The 21,067-nt window shown below is 40.6% G+C and overlaps 1 protein-coding gene across 13 annotated transcripts in view; it reads left to right on the forward strand.

Moving 5' to 3' along the window:
* Window positions 1-21,067, forward strand: part of dennd4a (DENN/MADD domain containing 4A) — a 202,499-nt gene that overhangs the window by 75,426 nt on the left and 106,006 nt on the right. For all 13 annotated transcript variants that reach the window (XM_068018271.1, XM_068018275.1, XM_068018270.1 and 10 more), the window contains 5 exons: window positions 1,308-1,452; window positions 6,884-7,059; window positions 7,910-8,010; window positions 10,287-10,505; window positions 11,098-11,243. In XM_068018271.1, the coding sequence (XP_067874372.1) occupies window positions 1,308-1,452; window positions 6,884-7,059; window positions 7,910-8,010; window positions 10,287-10,505; window positions 11,098-11,243 (787 nt within the window). The remainder of the gene's footprint in view (window positions 1-1,307; window positions 1,453-6,883; window positions 7,060-7,909; window positions 8,011-10,286; window positions 10,506-11,097; window positions 11,244-21,067) is intronic.

Consider the following 21,067-nt stretch of genomic DNA (forward strand, 5'->3'; position numbering starts at 1 on the left):
AAGGCAGCAAGTTTCCTTCCCTAAAGAGCATTAGTAAACCAGTTGGGTTTATACAACACACCAATGGTCATTTTAACTGATACCACATTTTTTAATTGAATTCAAATTCTCAAATTGCCATGGTGGGATTTGAGCTCCTGTTCTGTGGATTATTAGTTCAGAAACATATTTCACTGTTTTATCCTGTCCCAGTACTGTGTAATTCATTTCCAGCATTAGTTCCTTATGTAGTCCAGCAACATATGGTGCTTTTATAACCAAATAGCAATGTAATTCTTTCTCCACTTTCCCTCGCTCAATGTAAAGTACTTAGTTGGAAAGTAACCAGACTTATCCCAGCTATATCTTGTGGTTTTCAGTAACAAGCTGGGAACTAAGCATCCTCTTCTTGATTTTGACAGATCATGTATTCTATGTAATGTTTTCAACTGCTGGATAAATGCAGTCTGTTGGATTGCAATTTAAAATTGTTAGCTAAAATAACTTAGTTCTGGACTATATTGAAATAAGTTAGATATTTTAAACACAACTGAAAGCTGTGCTTGCATTTTATGCAACTAATCGTTTGTAAATGATAGTGTTTTATGAAACTAACTGAATGGATTATTTGCAGCAAACTGGGTGGTATTTTATATCATGCGCAATAAAATGTAGTCTCTTGATATTCCATGCAGTATTCCTTTTAAAAACTTCAAACTCATGCAGCCACAGTTACTGAAAAAATGGGAATTTGGGGAATTATCATGACTGTCTTGTAAACTGTACTCAGCACTAACTCTAAAGTGATTTGATCTTTAATGTTTCTAGAGATTCACTTTATTGATCATCTCAGGATTGTGCATAATGCAGTACGATAACTTCATCTTTTAAACATCCAAAGTCATTGAGCTCTATGCTGCCACATACTCCTGGTTGAAAGCACTGTGCCACAGAGCAAAGGATATTGAATTCTGTTCCCTGCCCCCATCCCAGCAATGATTTAAAATAAGTCTAAATTTTCAAAATCACCTTATGCCACCGGGAAGGCATTTCCCTTGAGGGCAAGTCAGCTCACACTGCTGTTAGGGGCCACTCTGTGTTGTTTCTGACTGACCGCTTTGGGATCAGTTTGCCTGCTGTCCCTGCCATGACTCCATCTGAAAATGGTCTGCAGAGTGAAGGGAACCTAAAGAAAGCATGGTAATAGTTTGCTGCAGCATGGGCATAAATTAGGGACTCCAAAGATGTATTTTAATCAGAGCCAGCTGAAGTGAAAAGTGACCAGTGCCTTCATTGAATTCTGATGGTGTCTGTCCTCTTACTTTCAGTGGTGGCAGTTTTACTACTTTGCTGCAGAACCTGGGCCCGGAGAAAGCAATAAGTCTGCTGCTGTATGCAGTAACTGAACACAAGATTCTTATTCATTCTCTCCGGCCAGCTGTGTTGACCAGTGTGGCTGAAGCACTTGTTTCTGTGAGTATTAAGCTCAGCCTGTTGAGAGGTTCTTTTTGGGAGATTTACAAAGCTGTAGTTTCATTTGTGTGTGTTTTTTCTCCCTCTCTGAAACTAGTTTGGTTTTAATTTAGTTCTACTTTGGCTAAGTCAACCCATCCAAAATTAGTCACATCAATGCCTGTAAATGTGAATTTATGTGAATTTATAATGAATGCTAAGAAGTAGAATTAGATGAATGTGTAAATTAGAATTTTTTTAAAAATTCTGATTATAATTTGTAAATTGGAAAATAGAATTGTTATTTTAGACATTAAAATATCAAATTAATAAAAATTTTAACTGTTTGGCTCTTGGTCAGACTGTCTCACTTTACAGCCTAATGTGAGCTGTTTTAGCAATTTGTTATAGTGGATATTAACTCGCCATAGAGTCAAAGAGTCGTACAGCATAGAAACAGGCCCTTCGGCCCACCGCGTCCAATTCAAATAGGTTTCCTCTATAATTCAGCTCTGACACCTGAGTTTCATCATCCGTACTTGTTAAAGAAAGTCCCACCATAATAGCAACACTTTCATAGTCTTTTTTGGTCTCTGTCTTGCTTATTTAAAAAAAAAAATCCTCTGTTAGGTGTTTATTTCTTCTGGGGTACGACAGAGTGCACTCTAACACTAGCCTGCATGACTATTCTGTTAGTGTGATGTCAGACAGTGAGTGTGGGTGGGCTGTCACACTGTGAGTGTTTTGAGGTGGGTGAGTCATTACCAGACCCAAGCCCAGTCACGCAACACCAGTATTTTGCTGCAAGTCATTCCATTCCTTCTGGGAATGGAATCCCTGTTGGTTTTCTCAAAGAGTATTGAGGCCAGTTCTGTCACTCCAACTGCCACCATCTGATCAACTAACTGAGCAGAAACTAGAAATCGCATTTTGGACCTTCTGGTCTGCTATGGCTCAGCTCTACTCTGCCTTTACAGCTGAGCCACTGAGGAGCTCTTCATACCCATTTCTGTTGGTGTTTGTGACTACGAAGCTATGCATATCTTCCCACTATTGCGAACATACTTTTTCTATAAGCCTGTACATTGTTTCCCTCCAGTACCCAAAGATTTTGATGTGATTTCCTGTGTGGCCACAACAGTGATAATGAAAATATGGGAACTGTTGACATGAACTACCATAAAATCTGTTGCACTATTCACAGAGTTGTGAATTCAACCTGTACTCCATGGTAGGCAGGAAGTTTCTGGGTTTACCAGTGCCTAAGGTTTCAATAACCTTTGCATTCATAGAATCATAGAAATTTGCAGCACAGATGGAGGCCATTTGGCCCATAAAATCCAAGCCAGTTGACAAGGAGCCATCCAACCTAATCCCACTTTCCGGCTTTTGGTCCGTAGCCTTGTAAGTTGCAGTACTTCAAGTGCATATCCAAGTTCCCACAACCCTCTGGGTGAAAAGATTTCCCCTCGAATCCCATCTAAACCTCCTACCTCTTACCCTAAATCTATGCCCCCTGGTTATGAGCCACTCAACCAGGGGAGTAGGACCTTCCTATCTACTCCACCCAGACCCCTCATAATTTTACTTTTCAGTTAGGTCTCTCCTCAGCCTCCTCTGTTACAAAGAAAACAACCCTAGCCTATCCAATCTTTCCATCTGGTACGGGTACACCCATAGTACTGTTAGGAAGGGATTTCCAGGATTTTGATCAAGCGACAGTGAAGGAATGGTGATATATTTCCAAGTCAGGATGGTATGTGGCTTGGAGGGGAACTTGCAAATGGTGGTGTTCCCACCCGTCTGCTGCGGTTGTCCTTCTAGGTGGAAGAGGTTGCTGGTTTGGAAGGTGCTGTTGAAGGAGGCGTGGTGAGTTGCTGCAGCTAATCTTGTATATGGTACACACTGCTGCCACTGTGCGTCAGCGGTGGAGGGAGTGAATGTTTAAGGTGGTGGATGGGGTGCCGATCAAGTGGGCTGCTTTGTCCTGGATGGTGTCGAGCTGCTTGAGTGTTGTTGGAGCCGCATTCATCCAGGCAAGTGGAGAGTATTCCATCACAATCCTGTCTTGTGCCTTGTAGATGATGGACAGGCTTTGGGAAGTCAGGAGATGGGTTACTCACCGCAGAATTCACAGCCTCTGACCTGCTCTTGTAGCCATAGTATTGATGTGACTGCTCCAGTTCAGTTTCTGATCAATAGTAACCCCCCAGGGTATTGATAGTGGAGGATTCAGTGATGGTAATGTCGTTGAATGTCATGGGGAAATAGTTAGATTCACTTGTTGGAAATGGTCATTGCCTGGCACTTGTGTTGGGCGAATGTTACTTTGCCACTTATCAGCCCAAGCTTGAATGTTGCCCAGGTCTTGCTGCATAAGGACACGGACTGCCTCAGTATCTGAGGAGTTGCGAATGGTACTGAACATTGGGCAATCATCAGCGAACATCCCCACTTCTGACCTTATGATGGAGGGAAGGTCCTTAATGAAGCAGCTGAAGATGGTTGGACCTACAACACGACCTTGAGGAACTCTTGCAGCAGTGTCCTTTGGCTGAGATGATTGCCCTCCAACAACCAAAACTATCTTCCTTTATGCTAGGTATGACTCCAACCAGTGGTGAGTTTTCCCCTGATTCCCATTGACTTCAATTTGGTTAGAGCTCCTTGATGCCACACTCAGTCAAATGCTGCCTTGATATCAAGGGCAATCCCTCTCTCCTCACCTCTGGTGTTCAGCTCTTTTATCCATGTTTGGACCAAGGCTATAATGAGGTCAGGAGCCAAATGACCCTGGTGGAACCCAAACTGAGCTTCAGTGAGCATGTTGTTCTGTTGAAGTGCCGCTTGATAGCACTGTCGATCACACCTTCCATTGCTTTGCTGATGATCGAAAGTAGACTGATGGGATGGTAATTAGCTGGTTTTTCCTGCCTTTTGTGGACAGGACATACCAGGACAAGTTTCCACATTGTTGGGTAGATGCCAGTGTTGTAGCTGTACTGGAACAGCTTGGCTAGGGCACAACTAGTTCTGTAGCACAAGTCTTCAGTATTACAGCTGGGGTGTTGTCAGGAACCTTAGCTTTGCAGTATCCAGTGCCTTCAGCTGATTCTTGATATCATGTGGAGTAAATCGAATTGGCTGAAGACTGGCATCTGTGATGCTGGGGACCTCAGAAAGAGGCCGAGATGGAACATCCACTCGGCTCTTCTGGCTGAAGATGGTCGCAAATGCTTCAGCCTTTTCATTTGCACTGATGTGCTGGTCTCCTCCATCATTGAGGATGGGGATATTTATAGAGCCACCTCCTCCGTTAGTTGTTTAATTGTTGTCCACCATTCACGACTGGATGTGGTAGGACTGCAGAGCTTTGATCTGATCCGTTAGTTGTGGGATTGCTTAGCAAAGTTGGGAAATTTTGTGTGGGGGTGGAGGGAGGATTGTGAGAAGATCACATTTAATTAGAAACTTTTAAATTTAATTTGCCAAACCCCTAATCTTGTATTTTAGAGCTGCCCTGTAATTAAGCCTAGTGACTCCAAGTACATTGGAACATAGGAATATAGGACTTAGGATCATTAGTAGGCCACTTGGCCCTTTGAGCCTGCTCTGCCATTCGATAAGATCATGGCTGATCTGGTTGGGATGTCCCGCAACACTCATTAAAATGGAGGAATTGGTTAGACACTTGCAAACAAGTTGGTTGAAAAGTTATTACTTCGGCACGTTGCTGGCTGTCCATGGAAATTATCGGGTTATTCAGAGGGACATTTAAAATCTGGACTCTCTTTTACAAGGAATTCTGCTAACATTAGATCATTAGTTTTTCTTCTGTTTCTTTGGATTTATTTGAGATGTTGGTTGAAACAACAAATCCTAAAGTCCTAAGATTGAGGGAACTGGCAGGGAGAAAATGCTGAGCCTAACAGTGCAAAACAGGTGAATTAACATGTGCACGGTTGAAATAATACCAATGAAGAACCCCTTTACTGATAATTCAGCTGGTGCGCAGTCAGGTTCAGTATTTCCTTTCACCTGGTTTGTGATGGTTTTGCCAAAAAAAATCATTTTAAAGAAAAATATTATTGAAAAACCCAATAGAAAATGAGGGAAAAAATTTGAAACCATTTTTTCAAAATGCTATTTTTAAAGTCATGATGGTGACATTTAATCTTTAAGTTGAAAGGATTTCTGTTCAGTGGAAGACTACAGTTACATTATGAAATTCAAAACCCCAGCAATATAGAAAGCTACAGTTGCTGCTCCTTTATGACATTGGCTCCTGGAGTCATACAAGATCATAAAGAAGTGGGAATATTATTAAACGATTGTTTTAAGTGGTTCATTTATTGGTGTGAAAGCCATAACCAGGATTTTGTATGTTAAGTGGTGCAGCAAGGGTGTAATGGGAGGTAACTGTAATGAGGACAGATGTCTTGTGGAATTGGAATCACAGGTCTTGGTGGCGTTTCTGCTGGGGTAGGAAGGGGAAATATCTTCGTAGAAATAGCTTCAGCAACCCAAACTGAATGGTTTCTTATACCTGCAAAGGATAGTGTTCCCTGCGATTAGAATGTCTTGAAGAAAACTTCACACGCAGGAGAGTGGTATATAAAACTTAGTCTTTGGGCTTGGATATAGACTATTTAGATCCATAAGGAATGTTGAGGTGCAGCTGCAACAGGTCTTGTATTCCTGACATCAGGATGAAGGTCTAACTTGAGTATTAGCAGTATAACCTTGTTTGCATTGGCGCTTTGGATTGGAGAGATGTTTTATATGGCCTTTTGAGTATGGAACTTTGTAAAGCCTACAAGTTCTAGTTGAGATCATAATATCTGAGGTGTCATAAAAGACTAGAGGGATCAACTATAATGTGGAAAAAGGTTTCAAACCATTATTGAACTCGTAAAGGCTTGTAATATGCAGCTGCTTGCTGCTGCAGTAGTTGGTTTTATTACTGCCTTGAGATTATAAATTAAGTCCAACCTACTTTGTCGTTTAAAAGGATATCACTATACCTCTTAAAACTTAAAAACTTGTATTAGCAATTTTGAAGAATTTTTTTTTTGAGTAAGCTGGACATGGTGAACCCTCTAACCCTACCCTTAAATGTGTTGCCTTTGTGATAAAATTACTACTTGCACATTTTGGGAGAAATTTTAGCCAAGAAATGTAAGATTTCACTCTTTACATTTCTGCTCATAACATACAAAATTATGGCACAAAGCTGTGCTTCAGGAACAAAAAGTGTATGATTTATGGATTTCAAAAGTTGGTAAGACTTTGGATGTTTTCAGTCAGGTTGTGGGAATGTACAAAAAACAGAGAGACCCTTGGCAATTTAGCCTTAGCGGAGCTTGTGATACACTTACACAGCAGTTGAGGGAAAGCAGTTAAGCTTTTATCAGAAAGTATGTTGACTTTATTGTGACTCTTTTATATGCAGATGATATTTCCATTCCATTGGCCATGTCCATACATTCCTCTATGCCCGTTGGCTCTGGCAGATGTCCTTAGTGCCCCTTGCCCTTTCATTGTAGGGGTCGACTCTCGCTATTTTGACCTATATGATCCTCCAAGTGATGTATGCTGTGTGGACCTGGACACTAACACCATCTCTCAGTAAGGTTTTGATTATGTACAATTATAGTATAAAATGCAGTTATGAATAGCAATTGAGTTGGAAATGAACTGCGTCAAATGAATTGCCCACATTTTGAACTGTAGTGTCTCACTATAAGGTGGACTTTTTAGCAATAACTAGATGACCTACTGTGGTAAAGCACATGGGAGACGAGACATAGTATAGAAAATATTAAAGCTGGGGTTAGAGGCTGGGGATAATTGGGCCAGGGCACACAGTCTTAAATCAGTCATTATCTTTCCTTTTCCGCTATAATTGTGAACAGAGGAATTTATAATGGGAATGTCTATGTAAACCTTAATGGCGTAAGTGTACCCTTCCCTCAAAGGTGGCACTGCAGCACCTCCACTGACAAACATTTGTAATTACAGCATGACAGCTGTGCATTGCTTGTCTAAAATAATAATTGTCACGGATGATTGATCACTTTGTTGACCAGCTTGATTCGACAGAAAGGTGACCTATTCTTTGTTCTAGACTTTAATTTACTTGCTTATAAAGCAAATTACTGACGCTGATGGTAGATGCTATCAGTGTTGTGAGCTAAAACTCCAGATTGATGCATGAAGTAAGAAACTACAATACGTGTCATCATTAATTGATGGTTCAAATGTCTCCAGCCTACCAGCTTATTCATCAGTGTGTATACTGAATTACAATTGAGAGCAGTATCTTGTTTTGTTAAATTAACCATCAGTTACACAAGGCATTTATGATGCAATTTATTTTTTGCTGATAGTGAAAAGAATATTGAGATTGCAGTTTCTGAATTCATTTGCTGTGTATTTGAGCTTAAGACTTGCATTTAAAGTAAGATTGTTGTTTCAGAACTGATGACAGAAAAAGCCTCACCTGGAAAGTGCTTCCAAAGAAAGCTTGTAAAAATCTGATCAACTCTTTGAACAACATTTATGAGCAGCTAGCAGAGAGTAAGTACATCTCAAACTGTGTAATGCTGAAATTGGTGCATCCTTTCAAAAACTGGCAAAGTTTTCAGATAAACATGAAGACTATGGGGGTGTCTTGTGCTGCAGGCAGGATCCCTGCCCAGTGACAGCACTGTTTCAGATATACCCTGCCCACAATGTTCTGATGCTCATGATTCTTGAGATGCAGTGCTGATGGATAGCTCCTGTGGCAACACTGTAAAGTACCCCTTAGCATGATTCCACTCTGGGTCCAAGAATACAGATTTGACTTTATTTAGAACTTTTCTGTGATTTAGAAAGGAATATGTAGATTCTAGGAATGATCTTATCCCTTGAGTTTCTTTATATAGGTCACAACCCTTTTCATAAAAAAACCTCCTTTCCACTTTGTAAACTAATTACGGAAGTTTTCTAATCGAAGGCAACCCTCCTGATGAATTAATTGCTAAACCGCGCTAGTCTGTGAGTTCCCTCATGATCAGAACTGCCAGTTCCTTTCATATCATCTGGAGCAGTGTAGAACTTAATATCTGTATTTATAGGGGCCAAACATTGCAAAATGTCCTGAGTATATTGTACATAAAATTTGAAACATTTTCTACAAAATTCCTCCAATAGCTCTGTTGGTGAAGGCAGTTGGGAGGTCACACAAACCACAAGGCCCCAAATTCAATTCCTGGTCTGTGCTCAGTTTGCTAATGTCACCTGACATGATATATGGGGCTCTGCAATTACCTTCATCCCTGGACTAAAGGAGAGCAAAGATCAGATGTCCACTGAATCTTGCTGTAAAGTCTGCACATAAGATTGTCCTATCAGAATTAACAGTGAAAAAATAGATATGCCATCATGCTTGTTCTGATGCTAGCTGTTAAACTGGTGCTGTTTACCTTGTGTTATGACCAAGGTGGGAAGAGTGCACTGTTAATTCAGTCCCACTTCTCCACAGGTCACAATGTATTTAAATTTTCCCACTTACCGAAACAGTCAATCATGTACTCTATTTTTCCCCAGAATAAAGCACACAAACCAGGTTTCTTAAATAAACAACAAAATTATCTGTTTATTATAAACCAGTCTTAACCAATAATAAAATAAAATATACACAGAAATTGTAATATTAAAGTCCCTTATTTATCCTAGCCCTCACACACATACTTACATACACAACCGGTTAACCGGGGGAAAAAAGGGATATTTTGTTCACAGCTGTTACATAGAAATAGAAGGAATAAAAAAAAACACAGGCTGAAAAGGAGGTTTGGAAAGATGTCCTTTGTTTCGGTGAGGTGTCCCAAAGGCGTCGACGGCTGTCAATGGGATCTTCCCATAACAGTTCTTTCCAGGCGATGTTGATGATCATTTTGGGTAGGCTTTCCAAGATGCAGCTACAGAAGGCTCCAAATAAGTCTTGCAGCAGGAAATGCAGCAACAAGGTTTTAGTTCCACATATTCGATATGCAAGTTCTTTAAATGTGCAGGCTTTCTTCAAATACAGAAGGAAATAGAAATCTCTTGATGCAGGACTTCCTTTCAAGAGAAAGAGGTGAGCTGTCGTCTCCTGGCAGGTCAGGAAGCAAACTGCCTTTTTCTAGCAATTCAAATTAAAACGAAAACTTTCCAGAAGCAAGTCCTGTGACATCTATAAATTTTGGCCTGTCACTCCTTTGTAAACATCTCTCTAAGTTAAAACAACCCCTGCTGGGGTTTTGTTTTTAAACAGAAGCCTTCCAGTAACTGTTTCCAGTTCCAATCCCAATCCTAGTCCAAACCTTTTGGTTACCTTCCTTTTAAAAAAAACAACTCTCAAAGTTCAGCTTCTTCAAGATTCCAGCATCTGTGGAAACCCTTTTCAGTTTTAAAGTATAAATTCTCAAGTTTTAACAAAAAAAAATGGAAACCCTCGTAACACCTGATTCTAGTTCCTTTCCCTTTCTTTGTGTTCTATAGAATTTACAGCACATTAAAACAGAATCAGATATCTGATATGATGCCTTCCACAATCTAGTAATCTGCGGACACTCATTGCCTAAGCTTACAAATGAAATATGGCCATTTGGGAAAGAGATCAGAGAGACTACAGTGGAAGTGTAACCCACAATGAGTCAGGGCCTGTGGTGTGGGGAAGAATTGGAAAATAAAATCTCCAAATTTAAGTTTCTTGTTTGAAACTTTAAAAATAATTTTAAAGTACTCCATCGTCCACTACAATGCATTTGAGCATGTGTATTTTATGGTACTCATTTAAATGTAAAACTAAATTTATATACTTCCAGTGCATCAAAGACCCAGAGAGGAGGCTTTAATGGAGTTATCAATGAATGATCATGATTTGAACTTTGGCAAGAAGGTGCAGGTCCTAGAAATGGAGATACAAGAAGCTTTCCTCCGATTCATGGCTTCCATACTGAAGGGTTACAGAACCTACCTTCAACCCATTACAGAGGCTCCGTCTGAGAAAGCAACAGATGCAAGCTCATTGTTTGATCTTCAAGGTGATTACAAATAGTTGAAAATATTTAGAGAATAATATTTGATTTCGACTTGGCAATTATCAAGTTAGGTGCCTCCTTTTAAAAAGTATTACGCACAGATTATCTGCATTATACCGAAAAACATTAGCTGCCTGCTTTTTAAAAGATGAAGTTTGAATTGTACTATGATATCAAACTGTTGTTTAAATTGCAGTTTATAAATAGAAAGTCCCATTGCCTCCTAACAGTGAATCCAGTATTAACATCCCATATGTACCGTGATAGAAAGAAACAAATACCATGAAATAGTATAGCCTAGAATGCTTCATTTTTATCACTCATGTCTAACAGTTAGTCTTGAAATTTTGCAGTTTTTCCAAGGAATTTATTAGAATGTTAGGCTATGGTGACTGAATAAGTCAAATTCTGTTATTACATTTTGCGGTTGTTTTTCTTGGAAATTCAAAAGCCAGTGGCCTATGTTATGTTAAACGAAGGGTCACTTTGCCATATAATCGGGGCCGCTCAGTATTTTTACCCATGTTTGGAGATCACATTCCATTGAGAGGAATTTTTTTTTTTAAGTTTAGTGATTTCATGTTAATCTTTGTAGGTTTCCTGAAGAGCCGGGACCGTTCTCACCAGAAGTTTTACTCGTTGATGACAAAAACACAAATGTTTATTCGATTCATTGAGGAATGCTCTTTTGTGAGTGACAAGGATGCAAGTCTGGCTTTCTTCGATGATTGTGTGGACAAAGTAAGTCTTTTTTAAGAAAGCTGAATGTTAATTTGTGTCTTTGCAGTTGAGTTTTTTTTTGATAGACCAAAAAGCTGCTTAAATACTTGAAAGTTAGGTTTCACTTTTGTTCATAAATAATCCAGGTTGTTTGGGGAATGAGAGGAAACTATCTGTTCTTGTGTACATGATTATGAAATCAAAAGTGCTTGCAGATTCCTGTGTCCAATTTTAGGAACTCTTTAGTTGATTACTTCTGCAATACTGCGAGGCTGTCTAATTTGAAGAGCTTGGATCCTTTCAGTACTATCTAATTGAACATCAGGTATCCATTTGGAAAGTTGAGCAAATGAATAAATTACAAATTTTCTTAGATCACGCAAGCTCTCCTTTGGCTGACAGACATACTTTGTTGGTTTCCTATAAAATAAAGTTGATAATTAGAAACTATTTATTACAGCCTTCTTTTTCCTCACCTCTGAGCCAAAGCTCATTGTGATTAATAGAAGTTCTAGAACATTAGCAGGAGAATCCCTGACATGGACCATTTTGTCAGTCCTTTGCGAATTTGTAATAATCTACCCTATATATGTGGGCTGCAGTTACTGGGATTGAACCCAGCAGTTAAAAGCTGAATGACACCTCAGCATTTGTGGCTATTGGGGATTTCTTGCTAAACATCCTTGGGCTAAACAAGTTTGAAAAGTTATGTATGCACTGATCAGTGTACTAATTGCATGTGTTTGCATTTTTCTTTCAATTGTGAATTTGTTTCCATATAAACCCCACAGTAATCAAAACAATTAACGATTACTAATTTGACAATCCCTAAATAATCAGAGTTAATGAGTTTGAAAATAATCCTCAAACATCTTTAAATGTCTTTTACATGTGGCTATTTACACACATTCAAATGAAAAGAAAATAACTGGGTGCCAGAATAAAACACAACAGCCAGTGGCAAATGTTATAATTTTACAGTTTAGCTAAGCAGTTAGCTTTTGCATAGTTTTGGTTTTAATATGTTTGCTTCTTTACTGATTGAATTGAAAAGCCACCCACCTGCTCCTACCCCCCCCCCCCCCCCCCCCCCAACCACCACCCCACCCCGGAAAGGTTGGTGAGTGACACAAAACTAATTTAGCAAAATGGAAAAATACATTCAGGAAATACAGTTCATTAATTTCAGGTTTAAATCTGGATAGGTTTTTTTAAAAATTACTTCACATAGAATTACACAGAAACAGGCCATGCAACCCAATAGGTCTATGCCGGTGTTTTTAGCTCCGTACGAGCCTCCTCCCATTCTACTTCATCTAATCATATCAGCATGTCCTTCTGTTCCTCATGTGCTTACGTAGCTTCCCCTGAAATATATCCATGCTATTTGCCTCAACTACACCTTGTGGTAGCAGGTTCCATATTCTCACCACTCTCTGGGCAAAGAAGTTTCTCCTGTATTCCCTATTGGATTTATTCATGGCTATCTTATATAAGCAAGGAAGTGGGGATGTTCACTGATTGTACAATGTTTAGCACCATTCATGACTCCTTAGATACTGAAGCAGTCTGTGTCCATATGCAGCAAGACCTGGACAATATCCAGGCTTGGGCTGATAAGTGGCAAGTAACATTTGCGCCACACAAGTGCCAGGCAATGACCATCTCAAACAAAAGGGAATCTAACCATCTCCCTTGATGTTCAGTGGCATTACCATCACTGAATTCCCCCATTATCAACGTCCTGGGGGATACCATTGACCAAAAACTGAACTGGACTAGCCACATAAATACTGTGGCTACAAGAGCAGGTCAGAGGCTGGAATTCTGCGGCGAGTGACTCCCCAATGACTGTCCACCATCTACAAGGCACAAGTGAGAAGTGTGATGGAATACTCTCCACTTGCCTGGGTGGGTGCAGCTCCAACTACACTCGAAGCTTGACACCATCCAGTACAAAGCAGCCTGCTTGATTCGCACCCCATCCATCACCTCCAACATTCACTCCCTTCACCACCAATGCACAGTGGCACCAGTGTGTACCATGTACAAGATACACTGCAGCAAGATTCCTTCGGCAGCACCTTTCAAACCCGCGACCTCTACAACCTAGAAGGACAAGGGCAGCAGCTGCATGGGAACACCACCACCTGCAAGTTTCCCTCCAAGCCACACACCATCCTGACTTGGAATTATATTGCTGTTCCTTCACTGTTGCTGGGTCAAAATCCTGGAACTCCCTTCTTAACAGCACTGTTGGTGTACCTGCACCCCAAGAACAGCAGCGGTTCAAGAAGGCAGCTCACCACCACCTTCTCAAGGACAATTAGGGCTGGGCAATAAATGCTGTCCTAGCCAGCAACATCCACATCCCATGAACGAATAAAGAAAAAGCAGCGTTGATGATTGCATTTATTTTATGTGAGTTATGGGATTTCCTTCTTAGTAAAGAGAGAAGAAATGTCCGTTAGCCCTTTTGGATGCCGTTTAACCTTTAAAAAAAATTATAACACTGCTTACTACTCCTGTTCAAAACACATTGATTGATTGATTTCCCATGAGTTTGTACTGCCGAGATCTGTCACAAGTGTGTTTGTTCCAGTAGCAACTGACCCAATAAAAATAGATTTTTTAAAAATTCATTTCATGGGATGTGGGCATCGCTGGCAGTGGCAGCATTTGTTGCCCATCCCTAATTGCCCTTGACAACTGAGTTCTTTGCTAGGCCATTTCAGAGGGCAGTTATGAGTCAGCCGCATTGCTGTGGGTCTGGAGTCACATGTATGCCAAACTGGGTAAGGACGGCAGATTTTCTTCCCTAAAGGACATTAGTGAACTCGATGGATTTTTGCGAGAATCCATGATAGTTCCTAGCTTTCAATCCCAGTTTTTTATTTAATTAATTAAATGAATTTAAATTCCACCAGCTGCCAAGGTGGGATTTGAACCCATGACCCCAGGGGATTAGCCTGGGCAGCTGGATTACTAGTTCAGTGACATTACCACTACATCAGCAGCTCTCTCTTGGAATTGCAAGAATATATCTGCAGCTCAAATAAGAATAAACCTTATTCTGGATTTTAGAAGCAATGCAGTACTGTGTTGTAGATTAGGGCTGGTAGAGTAATGAATCGATGCACCATGGCTTAGAGTATTGGGATACAAGGTGGTGCTCATGATTTCACACATGGGAGTTCCTTAATTGAGCTCAGCTGTCAGTGATGAAGGGAGAGCAGCACAGAGCAAATATGAGTTTCTGCACTCTAAGGATAGATGCAGATTTGATGGCAAGGTTATGCTGAGTCTTTCTGGTGTTTGTTTTTTTTATTCTTTCATGGGATGTGGGTATTGCTGGCAAGGCCAGCATTTGTTGTCCATCCCTAAATGTCCTTGAGAACATAGGAACAGGAGTAGGCCATTCAGCCCATCGAGCCTGCTCCGCCATTCAGTTAGATCATGGCTGATCGTCCACTTCAATGTTACTTTCCCACGCCATCCCCCTATCTTTTGATGTCTTTAGTGTCCATATGTCTATCGATTACTGTCTTGAACTTGCTCAATGATTGAGCTTCCACAGCCCTCTGGAGTAGAAAATTCCAAAGATTCTCCACCCTCTGAGTGAAGAAATTCCTCCTCATCTCAGTCTTAAATGGCTACCCCTTATTCTGAGACTATGTTCCCTGGTTCTAAACTCACCAGCCAGGGGAAGCATCCTATCTACATCCACCCTGTCATGTCCTAAAAAAAGTTTGTAAGTTTCAATGAGATCACCTCTCATTCTTCAAAACTCCAGAGAATACAGGCCCAATTTCCTCAATCTCTCCTCATAAAATAATCCCACCATCCCAGGGATTATTCTGATAAATCTTTGTTGCATTCCCTCTATGGCAAGTATATCCTTCCTTAGATAAGGAGACCAAAACTGTACACAATACTCCAGGTGTGGTCTCACCAAGGCTCTGTATAATTGCAGCAAGACATTTTTACTCCTGTACTCAGATCCCCTTGCGATGAAGGCCAACATACCATTCGCCTTCCTAATTGCTTGCTGCACCTGCATGCTAGCTTTTAGTGACTCATTAACAAGGACAGCAAGGTCCCTTTGGACATCAACACTTCCTAATCTCTCACCATTTAAGAAATATTCTGTCTTTCTGTTTTTTCTACCGAAGTGGATAACTTCACACTTATTCATATTGTATTCCATCTGCCATATTCTTGCCCATTCACTTAGCATGTCCAAGTCCCCTTGAAGCCTCCTTGCATCCTCCTCACAACTTAAATTCCCACCCAGTTTTGTGCCATTAGCAAATTTGTAAATATTTACATTTGGTCCCCACATCCAAATCATTTATATAGATTGTGACCAGCTATGGCCCCAGCACTGATCCTTGTGGTACCCCACTAGTGACAGTCTGCCATCCTGAGAATGACCCTTTATTGCTACTCTCTGCTTTCTGTCTGTTAACCAATTCTCAATCCAAGCCAGTATATCAACCCCAATCCCATGTGCTCTAATTTTGTTTACAAACCTCCTGTATGGGACCTTATCAAAAGCCTTCTGACAATCCAAATACACCACATCCACTGGTTCCGTCTTATCTATGCTACAAGTAACATCCACGAAAAAAACTCCCAACAGGCTTGTCAAACACTATTTCCCTTTCATAAATCCATGTTGACTCTTCCCAATCATATCATTATTTTCTAAGTGTCTAGTTATCGCATCCTTTATCATATAGTTTGTAGAATGTTTTCAGGACAGTTTCTTGGAGCAATACATTGAGGAGCCAACTAGGGATAAAGCTATCTTAGATCTAGTATAGTGTAATGAAGCAGGTTAATAAGCAATGTCAGAGTAAAAGATCCACTAGGAAACAATGATCATATTACCATTGAATTCCATGTTAAGTTTGAAAGTGACATGCTGCAATCACAAATAAGAATCTTAAACTGAAACAAAGCCAATTTTGTAGGCATGAGGGGAGAACTGGCTAAGGTAAATAGACTAAAAGGTATGGTGGTAAATGAACAGTGGGAAACCTTTAATGAAACAATTCAAAATGTTCAACAAAAATATATTCCTTTAAAAAAACAAAAACTCAGTCAGGAAGACCCATCTGTGGCTCATTCAGGAAGTTAAGGATAGTGATAGATTAAAAGAAAAGGCTTACAATGTTGCAAAAAAGAGTAGCTTGTCTGAGGATTGGGAGTGTCTTAGAAACCAGCAAAGGGCCACCAAAAAGTTGATAAAAAAGGAAAAAAATAGAATGAGAGTAAACTAGCCAGTAACATAAAAACAGATTGTAAGAGCTCATAAAGGTATACCAAAAGGAAGAGAGTAGCTAAAGTAAACGTTGATCCCTTAGAAGCAGAGACAGGAGAAATTATCATGGCAAATGAGGAAATGGCAGAGGCATTGGACAAATATTTTGTGTCTGTCTTCACAGTAGAAGACACATGTTCCATACCCGAAATAGACAGTAACCTAGGGGGGACGAAATTAAAGAAGTTCATATCAGCCGAGAAAACTTTAGGGACTAAAATCTGACAAATTTTCAGGACCTAATGGCCTATACCGTAGGGTTCTAAAAGAGATAGCTGCAGAGATAGTGGATGAGTTAGCTATGATTTTCCAAAATTGCCTAGATTCAGGAACGTTCCCATCAGATTGGAAGTTGGCAAATGTTACACTGCTTTTCAAGAAAGAAGGGAGAGAGAAAACAGGGAACTAAGGCCAGTTAGCCTAACATCAGTCGTTGGGAAAATGCTGGAATCTATTATTAAGGAAGAGTTAACAATGCACTTAGAAAAGCATTGTATGATTAGAACAAGTCTACATGGTTTTACTAAAGGGAAATCCTGTTTGACAAATTTATTAGAGTTTTTTGAGGATGTAACTAGTGGGGTAGATAAAGGAGAATCAGTAGATGTGGTATACCTAGATTTCCAAAAGGCAATGATAAGGTGCCACACAAAAGGTTAATTGGCAAAATAAAGGCTCATGGACTTGGGGGTAATATTTTAGCATGGATAGATTATTGGTTAATAGACAGGAAGCAACGAGTGGGCATAAACATGGCATTTTCAAGTTGGCAGGCAGTGAATAGTGGAGTGCTGCAAGGATCAGTGCTGGGGCCTCAGCTATTTACAATCCATATTAATGACTTAGATGAAGGGACAGAGAGTAATGTATCTAAGTTTGCTGATGATGCAAAGGAAGGTGGAGAGGTAAGCTGTGGGGAGGACACAGAGAATCTGATTTAGACAGGTTAAGTGAGTGGGTAGCAAGATGGCAGATGGAGTGTCATGTAGGGAAGTGTGATGTTGTTCATTTTGGTTGTAAGAATAGAAAAGCAGAATATTTTTTAAAAGGTGTGCAACTTGTAAGTGTCGATGTTCAAAGAGATTTGGGTGTGCTCATACAAGGAATGCAGAAAGTTAACATGCAGGTACAAGCAATTAGGAAGGTAGATGGCATGTTGGCCTTTATTGCAAGGGGATTGGAGTACAGAGTTAAGCAAGTATTGCTACAGTTGTACAGGGTTTTGCTGAGACCACATCTGGAATACTGTGTGCAGTTTTGGTCTCCACATTTAAGTAAGGATATACTTGCATTAGAGGCAGAGCAGCAAAGGTTCACTAGATTGGTCCCTGGATGAGGGGGTTGTCCTATGATGAGACGCTAAGTAAATTGGGCCTGTATTCTCTGGAGTTTAGAAGAATGAGAGATGATCTCATTCTTAAGGGGCTGGGCACTGAGAGATTATTTCCACTGGTCGGGGAATCTAAAACACAGGGGCACAGTCTCAGAATAAGAGGTCGATCATTTAGGACTGAGATGAGGAGAAATTACTTCACTCAAAGGGTTGTGAATCTTAAGGCTGGGATAGACAGATTTTTGGTGTCTCAGGGAATCAAGGGGTATGGCGAGCAGGTGGGACAGTGGAGTTGAATCCTAAGATCAACCATGATCGTTTTGAATGGCGTAGCAGGCTCGATGGGACTACTCCTGCTCCCATTTCTTGTGTTCTAACATTTTCCCTACTACTGACATCAAACTAACAGGTCTGTAGTTCTCCATTTTCTCTCTCCGTCCCTTCTTAAATAGTGGGGTTACATTTGCTACTTTCCAGTTTTATAAGATCCTGAGAGGTCTTGACAGGGTGGATGTAGAAAGGATGTTTACCCTTATGGGAGAATCTAGAACAAGGGGTCACTGTTTAAAAATATGGGGTCGCTCATTTAAGACAGAGATGAGGAGAAATTTTTTCTCTGAGGGTCGTGAGTCTTTGGAACTCTCCCTCAAAAGACGGTGGAAGCAGAGACTTTGAATATTTTTAAGGCAGAGGTAGATAGATTCTTGATAAGCAAGGGGGTGGAAGGTTATTGGAGGTAGGTGGAAATGTGGAGTAATCAGTTCAACCGTGAACTTATTGAATGGCGGAGCAGGCTCGAAGGACAGAGTAGCCTACTCCTGCTCCTAATTCGTATGTTCGTATGTCTGCAGGAACCTTTCCAGAATCGATAGAATTTTGAAAGATAACCACCAACACATCCACTATCTCCAGTCACCTCCTTCAACACTCTGGGATGTAGCTCATCTGGTCCAGGGGATTTATCAACCTTCAATCCAGTTAATTTTTCGAGTACTACTTCTTTATTAATACTAATTTCTTTCAGTTCCTCATTTTCACAAGCTCTTTGGTTCCCTAGTATTTCTGGGAGATTTTCTGTATCTTCCTCTGTAAAGACAGACACGAAGTAATTGTTTAGTTTCTCCGCCATTTCCCTATTCTCCATTCTAAATTCAGCTGTCTCTGCCTGTAATGGACCCACATTTGTTCCTTGCTAATCTTTTCCTTCTCACATACCTAAAGAAACTTTTACAGTCTGCCTGTATGTTTCTCGCTAGCTTGCACTCATATTCTCTTTTCCCTTTATCAGATTCTTGGTCATCCTTCGCTGGATTCTAAATTGTTCCCAATTCTCAGGCTTGCCACTTTTTCTGGCAACCTCATAAACCACTTTCTTTGATCTAATGCAATCTTTAAATTATTTTATTAGCCACAGTTGATTCATTTTTCCTGTTGAGTTTTTGTGTCTTAGAGGAATATATATTTGTTGTAGACCATGTCTCTCTCTCTCTCTTTGGCCTCCTTGTCTCGAGAGACAATGGGTAAGCGCCTGGAGGTGGTCAGTGGTTTGTGAAGCAGCACCTGGAGTGGCTATAAAGGCCATGTAGACCATGTAATACGACCTTAAATACTAGCCATTGCCTGTCTACCATCGAATCTTTTAGTGTATTTTTCCAATCCACCCACAGCCGATTTGCCCCTCATACCTTTATAGTTTTCTTTGTTCAGATTTAAGACCATAGTTTCAGAATGAACTATGTCACTTTCAAACTTAGATTTTACATTATCATATGACGGTAACTATTTCCCAAAGGCTCATTTACAGCAAGGTTATTAATTAGCCCTTTCTCATTGCATAATACTAAATCTAAAATAGCCCGATCTCTAGTTGGTTCTTCAACATACTGCTCCAGAAACCCACTCCAAGAATTCATCCTCCGCAGCATTAATGCTAATTAGGTTTGCCCAATGTCTGTGACTCTATATGTAAATTGAAGTCACCCATTATTACTGTATTACCCATGCACTTCTAATTTCCTGATTTATACTGTGCCCAACAGTACCACTACTGTTCGTAGGAGAAGGTGGTGGTAAGCTGCCTTCTTGAACCACTGCAGTCCATCTGGGGCAAGTACACCCACAGTGCTGTTAGGAAGGGAGTTCCAGGATTTTGATCCAGCGACAGTGAAGAAACTGCGATATATTTCCAAGTCAGGATGGTATGTGACTTGGAGGGGAACTTGCAGATGGTGGTGTTCCCAAGCGTTTACTGTCCTTGTTCTGCTAGGTGGAAGAGGTCATGGGTTTGGAAGATGCTGTCAAAGGAGTCATGGTGAGTTGCTGCGGGGCATCTTGTAGATGGTACACACTGCTGCCACTGAGCATCGGTGGTGAAGGGAGTGAATGGTTAAGGTTGTGGATGGGGTCGATCAAGTGGGCTGCTTTGTCCTGGATCGTGTCGAGCTTCTTGAGTGTTGTTGGAGCCGCATTCATCCAAACAAGTGGAGAGTATTCCATCACACTCCTGACTTGTGCTTTGTAGGTGGTGGACAGGCATTGGGAAGTCAGGAGGTGGGTTACTTGCCACAGAATTCCCAGCCTCTGACCTGCTCTTGTAGCCACAGCATTTTATGTGGCTAGTCCAGTTCAGTTTCTGGTTAATGGTCCCAGGATATTGATGGTGGGTGATTCAGCAATGGTAATGCTGTTGAATGTCAAGAGGAGATGGTTTGATTCTCTCTTGTTGGAGATGATCATTGCCTGGCACTTGTGTGGCACGAATTCAACTTGCCACTTATCAGCCCAAGCCTGAATGTTGTCCAGGTCTTGCTGCATATGGACAGAGACTGCTTCAGTATCTGAGGAGTTGCAAATGGTACTGAACATCATACAATCATCAGTGAACGTCCCCACTGCTGACCTTATGTAGAGCGGAATTAGCCGAGGCTTGGGAGCTGGCTGTTTGCCTTTCCTGCAGAGTAATTGAGTATGCTGACCTGGAATTAAGGGATTTTTTTAAATGGGTGAAATTGTGGCATTCATGCTACTAGCTAGTAGAGACCTCATAGATTCTAGATTCTAGTACATCAGTTAAATCTTAAATGCAGAGCTAATTTGCAACAAGATCCTAGGTTTGGATCGAAGATTCTAAGTAACAGACGGTGATAATCCTGGGATCAAACTTGAATTTAGATGATAAAACTATAA

The sequence above is a fragment of the Heterodontus francisci genome, chromosome 38, assembly GCF_036365525.1.
Source record: "Heterodontus francisci isolate sHetFra1 chromosome 38, sHetFra1.hap1, whole genome shotgun sequence".
NCBI classification, from domain to species: domain Eukaryota; kingdom Metazoa; phylum Chordata; class Chondrichthyes; order Heterodontiformes; family Heterodontidae; genus Heterodontus; species Heterodontus francisci.